This window comes from Oryza brachyantha, chromosome 4, assembly GCF_000231095.2.
Source record: "Oryza brachyantha chromosome 4, ObraRS2, whole genome shotgun sequence".
In the NCBI taxonomy this organism is placed as follows: domain Eukaryota; kingdom Viridiplantae; phylum Streptophyta; class Magnoliopsida; order Poales; family Poaceae; genus Oryza; species Oryza brachyantha.
In genome coordinates this window covers 19,398,410-19,406,431 of record NC_023166.2, presented here as the reverse complement: position 1 = coordinate 19,406,431, position 8,022 = coordinate 19,398,410, and the positions used below count along the sequence as shown (strand labels likewise).

The window sequence follows — 8,022 nt, the reverse complement described above, 5'->3', positions numbered from 1 at the left end:
CTCCTCTGCACGTCACGAAGCCCGAGGCGAACCAGAGCCTCTCTGTAACCCCACCAAGAAAGCGAGGCGGAGCCCGGAGTGTGGGGGAGAGTATAGTGTAGTGTGGTGTGATTCTCCAATGCCGCAGGGCGGCGCGGCGGCGGCCTGAGAAGTCGAGGGTGTGAGCCGCGCGAGCGGTTGTTGCCTGCAAGAAGGTCCGGAGAGAGAGAGAGCGAGGGCCCGGGGGGGGGGGGGGGGGGGGGGGGAGGGAGACGGACGCATTGCGATGGCGGACTCGGCGGCGACGGCCGGGGACGGGAAGGTGGAGAAGGCGGCGAACGGTGGGGTGGGCGCGGGGTGCGACGCGGCGGGGGAGGGGAAAAAGAGGGCGGACCAGGCGGTGGCGTTCCACGAGCTGTTCACGTTCGCGGACAGGTGGGACCTGGTGCTCATGGCGGCGGGGAGCCTTGGCGCGCTCGCCCACGGCGCCGCCATGCCGCTCTTCTTCCTGCTGTTCGGGGACCTCATCAACGGCTTCGGCAAGAACCAGACCGACCTCCGCACCATGACCGACGAGGTCTCCAAGGTCCGTCTCTACTCAAACCTACCATTGCTAGTATTCCCTTGTCTCCGTGATCCCTCGAATCATTTTCGCGTGTTGCACCGACGAGGTTTCTTCCGCCAAGATCGATAGTGCTCACCACCATTTTCTCCACTGTTTTCTCGCAGTACGCCCTCTACTTCGTCTACCTCGGACTCGTGGTGTGCGTCTCCTCATACGCAGGTGAGCTTCCGTTTCTTCTCATACCCATATATTTTCGTAAATTATCCAAAGCCCCCTCTTTTCTCGGTTTCTCTCACGCACCAACAATCTTTTGGTGCGTTGAGAAAAAAAAAGAGGGACTTTGATGCAAATCATGATCCGGTCATGGCCGGTGGGGCATCTCGAAGACCACCCCACTCACAAACACAAGTCCCATCGCCATCACGCCAAACGGGGAGGAGAGATTTATCAATAATCACGTTTGTCCTTTTCCCGTGTCGTCGAATCCGGCGGTCGCTCGCCGGAGTTCATGCCGGCGCCGTGGAGGCCGCATTGATGCGCACCGAAGTTGCGGTTCTTGCACACCGAATGTCTGGGATGGTAATCTAATATGGAACTTTATTTTCGTTCTCCCAGAGATCGCGTGCTGGATGTACTCCGGGGAGCGGCAGGTGATCGCGCTGCGGAAGGCGTACCTGGACGCCGTGCTCCGGCAGGACGTCGGGTTCTTCGACACGGACGCGCGCACGGGGGACATCGTGTTCGGCGTCTCCACCGACACGCTGCTCGTGCAGGACGCGATCGGGGAGAAGGTCGGCAACTTCATCCACTACATCGCCACCTTCCTCGCCGGGCTGGTCGTCGGGTTCGTCGCGGCGTGGCGCCTCGCGCTGCTCAGCGTGGCCGTCATCCCGGCCATCGCCTTCGCCGGTGGCCTGTACGCCTACACGCTCACCGGGCTCACCTCCAAGAGCAGGGAGTCCTACGCCAATGCCGGCGTCGTCGCAGAGCAGGTAATAATGGCTACGGCGATTACCCGTGAGCAACTTTACTGCTACTGTATTACTGTACCCTGTACTAGTGCACTGTTCACTGCAGCTTAGTGCGAAGTGGATTCGGGTTAGGATTTGTATTGCATTAATCTATGCATTCCGTGGTGGGCGCTTGGACTTGCACTTTGAATTGGGGGTGGTGGGTAGGTAGTAATTTTGGTGTTGTCTGCTGATTAGGAGCCAATAATCTTGTTTTCTTATGCCCGAATGGCGACTAGCCAACATGCGGTTTGGTGCTTTTCAACGTTTTTATTCCATGGGAATCCTATGAGCTATTCCATAACTAGGTGGGGCAGAACATTCTGCATGAATTGTTATGGCGTTTCTGCTTTGAAGCTGACTTGTGTGCTCAACTTTTGGTGTAGTGGCCCATTGATCCCACATGTGGATTTGGATCAAGAATGACAATTTTTTTTCTTGTGATATTTCTAAATGGATAAAATCAATTGAGGATCTTCTGAACTTTTCTCTTGAGCATCCTGGTTGGCACAGTCCACCCAACAGAGCAGTGCCACTAAATTGACATGCGCAAAACACCTTATAGTTTTGCTGTAAATATATAGAGTTTTGCAGTACCAAAATTATAGTGGGCTTTGGCCATGACCATTTTTAGGCATAGGATGTGGACAGTCAACTGTCTCACAAAAAAATAGTGAGAACCTTTCTACATTTCCAAATAAATCCACAGATATTCTAATGGGAATGTCTATTAAATTGAATTGTCATATGGAATAGTTTTTCCAACTGCTATAAAAGATGTTCAGTTTTCATATTTCCCTATTGTGTTCTTTTTACCACTTCCAGTAAATGACACAAGAAAATTTATGTACGTAATTTCTTGCTTACCTTGTACTTGGATGCTGACTGGGTTTAAACATTCAGGCAATTGCTCAAGTTAGAACAGTTTACTCATTTGTTGGGGAGAGCAAAGCACTAAATTCGTACTCTGAAGCAATTCAGAATACCTTGAAGCTTGGCTACAAAGCTGGGATGGCGAAAGGTCTGGGTATTGGGTGTACATATGGTATAGCATGCATGTCATGGGCATTGGTATTCTGGTATGCTGGTGTCTTCATCAGGAATGGGCAGACTGATGGTGGCAAAGCTTTTACAGCTATCTTCTCTGCGATTGTTGGTGGCATGTAAGTAAAGAAAATGTCTAAGTTATTTTCTGATTTGCCAATTTTCTTCATTATGCTAGTCATTACAGTGATGACCTGTTGTATGTAATAATTGTTTGAATTTTGTTTCTGCAGGAGTCTTGGCCAGGCATTCTCAAATCTTGGAGCCTTCAGCAAAGGGAAGATTGCTGGTTACAAATTGTTAGAGGTCATTCGCCAGAAACCCTCCATAGTTAATGATCATAAGGATGGGAAATTGCTGGCAGAGGTCCATGGAAATATAGAATTCAAAGATGTTACTTTCAGTTATCCGTCAAGGCCTGATGTTATGATCTTTCGGGACTTCTCTCTTTTCTTCCCTGCTGCGAAAACTGTTGCGGTAGTTGGAGGAAGTGGGTCTGGCAAGAGCACTGTTGTGGCTTTGATAGAAAGATTTTATGATCCTAATGAAGGTGAGAAGTGCTTTTGTCACAGAGGGCTCATGGTTCCCTTTCTCTTCTTTCTTTTGAATATATGACCCTATTCACTCAAACACCCTTTAACCACAGGCCAGGTTTTGCTTGACAATGTTGACATTAAGACACTCCAGTTGAGGTGGCTGAGAGATCAGATTGGTCTTGTAAACCAAGAACCTGCACTTTTTGCAACAACTATACGCGATAATATACTGTATGGAAAGCCTGATGCTACACATTCAGAAGTTGAGGCTGCAGCAACTGCATCCAATGCTCATAGTTTTATATCTCTTCTTCCGAATGGTTACAACACGATGGTGTGTCCACTTTTCTTTTCAATGTATGTGTAGTCAAGTCTAATTAGCCCAACACTAATTATCTCCATTTTTCATCACAGGTAGGGGAACGAGGAATTCAGCTGTCTGGCGGTCAAAAACAGCGTATTGCAATAGCTCGTGCAATGCTGAAGAACCCTAAGATACTGCTCCTTGATGAAGCTACAAGTGCTCTAGACGCAGATTCAGAAAACATTGTCCAAGAAGCACTAGACCGGCTAATGACTGGAAGGACAACGGTAGTTGTTGCCCACCGTCTTTCCACTATAAGAAATGTTAACATGATCGCAGTCATCCAGCAAGGCCAAGTTGTTGAGACTGGGACGCATGATGAACTTCTAGCAAAAGGGAGCTCCGGAGCATATGCATCCCTGATTCGTTTCCAAGAAATGGCACAAAACAGGGATCTTGGTGGTGCATCTACCCGCAGGTCACGCTCGATGCACCTGACCAGTTCACTTTCCACAAAATCTCTCAGCCTCAGGTCTGGTAGTCTAAGGAATCTGAGCTATCAGTACAGTACTGGGGCAGATGGCCGCATTGAGATGATTTCGAATGCAGATAATGACCGTAAATACCCAGCACCACGAGGTTACTTCTTCAAGCTCCTGAAACTGAATGCTCCTGAATGGCCTTATGCAGTGTTGGGTGCCGTTGGTTCTGTGCTATCTGGATTCATTGGTCCAACATTCGCCATTGTTATGGGAGAAATGCTTGATGTGTTCTACTACAGGGACCCCAATGAAATGGAAAAGAAAACTAAGTTGTATGTTTTCATCTATATTGGCACCGGCCTATATGCGGTTGTTGCTTATCTTGTACAGCATTACTTCTTCAGCATCATGGGAGAAAATCTTACAACCAGGGTTAGGAGGATGATGCTTTCTGGTATGGATTTCTTGCTATGCTGTAATCTAATACTCTTTTGCCGTGTCATCTTGAATTTGTTGTAAAACTATCATTTTCTGCAGCAATACTTAGGAATGAAGTTGGTTGGTTCGATGAAGAAGAGAACAACTCAAGTCTTGTGGCTGCTCGTCTAGCTGTTGATGCAGCTGATGTAAAGTCTGCAATAGCCGAGAGGATATCAGTGATTCTGCAGAACATGACCTCCCTTATGACATCGTTCATTGTTGGATTTATCATCGAGTGGAGGGTAGCGCTGCTTATTCTGGCCACTTTCCCTCTTCTTGTGCTTGCTAACTTTGCCCAGGTGATTTGCTGGCCTTCCTTTTTGAGTGATGTATTCTGAAACTTACCTTACAATACTAGATTCATCCCTATGGTTAGTTGTACATGTAGATGATAGCCGACCTGACAAAAACAGCAGAGCAATACTTTTTCTGTATTGTTAGCTCTGTAGAAAGTCGACTAACTAGTTCCTTTTGATTCTTCCAGCAACTTTCGATGAAGGGCTTCGCTGGTGACACAGCAAAGGCACATGCCAAGAGCAGCATGGTTGCCGGTGAAGGAGTGAGCAATATTCGCACTGTGGCAGCATTCAACGCTCAAAACAAGATCCTTTCTCTGTTCAGTCATGAACTACGTATACCCGAGCAGCAGATCCTCCATCGCAGCCAGATCTCAGGCCTTCTGTTTGGCCTCTCACAGCTCTGCTTGTACTCGTCAGAAGCGCTCATTCTATGGTATGGCTCTCATCTGGTCCGGTCTCACGGATCCACCTTCTCCAAGGTCATCAAGGTCTTTGTTGTCCTTGTTGTGACTGCCAACTCCGTTGCCGAGACAGTCAGCCTCGCCCCGGAGATCGTCCGTGGCGGCGAGTCTATCCGCTCCATCTTTGGTATCCTCAACAGGGCGACAAAAATCGAACCTGATGATCCAGAGACAGAGCGACTCACAGCAATCTCTGGGGACATTGAGCTTCGACATGTTGACTTTGCCTATCCGGCTCGCCCTGACATCCAAATCTTCAAGGACTTCAACCTGAAAATTAAAGCTGGGCGCAGCCAAGCTCTAGTTGGAGCCAGTGGGTCTGGTAAGAGCACAGTCATTGCTCTCATCGAACGGTTCTATGATCCGACTGGGGGCAAAGTCACCATTGACGGCAAGGACATCAGGAAGGTGAACTTGAAGTCGTTGCGGCTGAAGATAGGGCTGGTGCAGCAGGAGCCTGTCCTTTTCGCAGCCAGCATTCTTGAGAACATTGCCTATGGCAAAGACGGCGCGACGGAGGAGGAGGTGATCGAGGCGGCGAAGACGGCCAACGTGCACGGCTTCGTCAACCAGCTGCCCAACGGCTACAAGACGGCGGTCGGCGAGCGGGGCGTGCAGCTGTCCGGCGGCCAGAAGCAGCGGATCGCCATTGCCAGGGCGGTGCTCAAGGACCCGGCCATCCTGCTGCTGGACGAGGCGACGAGCGCGCTGGACGCCGAGTCGGAGTGCGTGCTGCAGGAGGCCCTGGAGCGGCTGATGAAGGGGCGGACCACCGTGCTGGTGGCGCACCGCCTGTCGACCATCCGAGGCGTCGACCGGATCGCCGTCGTGCAGGACGGGCGGATCGTCGAGCACGGCAGCCACTCCGAGCTCGTGTCGCGGCCGGAGGGGGCGTACACGCGGCTGCTGCAGCTGCAGCACAACCATGCCTGATGGTGCTTTTGCTCTCGTGACTGGAATAGTTACATCTTTCACTTCTTCGTCTTCCTGTGCTTGGTGGTTAAGTGGTTGTCGATAACTAGGACAAACTTCTATGGTCGTTGTGCTATGATGCTATCTAGTATCTACCTAAGTTTAAACTACAATCAAGGTGTATTTAGCTCTGAAAACGTGTGATGCATGCAATATTGAAATGCAAATCCTCCTTACGCGATCTGTTCGTGTGCGCTACGTTTTGAAATCAAACAATCGTCGGCCGTGCACTGCTACATCTTTGCAATTTTGCTACCGAACTTGCGTTGCACTAGTCGTACAATCCGGCGTTCTACAGGCCACTTTGCCCGTGTTCCCCGACAGCTGGCCCATTATTTGTAAAGGACGGCCTGGCTTGAACCTCAGCCCAAACGATCAAGGCCCTGCATACCATTTTCCCAAACGATTTAGATGAGAATATGTGTCGCTCCTGTTCAGAATATGAACATGTTTAGAATTGAAATTTTATACTACAATATATCTACAGTTCTTATCATATCTATGATTCTCCAATCAGAAGTTTTAAAAAAGATATTTTTAACCCCTTAATATTTACTAAACAATATAAAAATACATATAACCGTTTGGATAAATACCGTTTTCGTTAAAATTACCGAGATCTACATGTTTTAACGCGCTATTCCACTGTGCACCGCTCGCCTGGTCTGACCTAAGCACAGGCTGCACGGTGCAACGTGAAATCAGGCAAAGCGCGCAATTAATACAGGCGTACAGATCGACCGTGCAATGCCGCGGCACTTTGCGTGCCAGCGAGAGCAGCCCCCCGGTCGCTGCCACGTCGTGCTCCTCCGGTCGCACAACACAAAAAAAAATTTATAATCACCTCCACGCTCGTGGCCGCCCCCGCCCGCCGGCCGGTGCACCTCGGTGGGTGGGTGCCGCCGGCCGCCGACCCCGCGCGCGCTGTTGCGACATTGGAATCGCACGGGAAATCTCTCGCACAAACGCACAATCTCCCTGTGCGCGGGGGCGGCACGGGAAGAGACGGCGAGAAGGCGGTCGAGAGAGGGACAGGGTCCGCGGGCGGGCACAGCGAGCGCGGCGTACGCACTGTTGCGGCCGATTTGCCCCGTATCCGCCGCACTGTTTCGCGCGCAGGTCGGCGACGCGGCCGCCGCGCCTACTCGCGATCGCCGATGTGGGGGGGCCTCCCGCGGTTCGCGCGTCTCGCTACAGCCGCGTGCCTCTTGTACTCTCCTATAAACTCCACATTGTAGTACTTTCTCACGTTTGTAAATAAGCCAAGCGCGTCTGAATCTTACCTTGATCAGTAGCTACTGTGTGTTGCCTTTTACACTGTAACTCAACACAGTGCAAAGCATGGCGCGCGACACATAGGAAACGGAGTGATCGACAAACTTAGCAGTACTGTCCAGAAGTATACGCATCACAACGGTATCGATCGGCAGATAATCCAAGAAGGTCCAAACACCTGATAGTACATAAACACACGCGTCGCACAGACTGCAGAGATGAGATCGACGTTACACGTTTCGATCGGTTCAATGGTGAACAGGGTCGGCCCGTACGTGCGGGGAGGTAGCGATCGATCGATCGACGACGATGGGATTGTTCAAGCGTGCAATGCACAAACACCTTGCTAATTAATCGCTCCTGCTGATTTCGACTCACAGTGTCGCGCTTTCGTTAACAGTGCTGTTGGGTTCGCTCCATGCATCCAGCTAGGCGCCCGCGCGTACCACACCGCCCAGTGCCAAATGGTCGAGCTGGTCGAGCTATTGTCGTGAAATCGATCGTACCGGCAAGTAGCAAAGCGACAAGCACGCACGCACGAATGCAGCTGGACTCCTGAAGCTGTTCAGCTTCAGTTGTGTACAGACATATGCGCATGTCTGGTATGGCAATGGA

At 50.5% G+C, this 8,022-nt stretch overlaps 1 protein-coding gene across 1 annotated transcript; it reads left to right on the top strand.

The window, feature by feature from the left end:
- Positions 1-227: 227 nt before the first annotated feature.
- On the top strand, positions 228-6,322 carry LOC102704051 (ABC transporter B family member 19-like). Its single transcript, XM_040523277.1, has 9 exons — positions 228-565; positions 709-763; positions 1,160-1,536; positions 2,458-2,717; positions 2,832-3,148; positions 3,245-3,468; positions 3,549-4,374; positions 4,458-4,699; positions 4,885-6,322. The coding sequence occupies exons 1-9, from the start codon at positions 266-268 to the stop codon at positions 6,091-6,093; spliced, it is 3,810 nt and encodes a 1,269-aa protein (XP_040379211.1). The 5' UTR covers positions 228-265; the 3' UTR covers positions 6,094-6,322.
- The last annotated feature ends 1,700 nt before the right edge of the window (positions 6,323-8,022 follow it).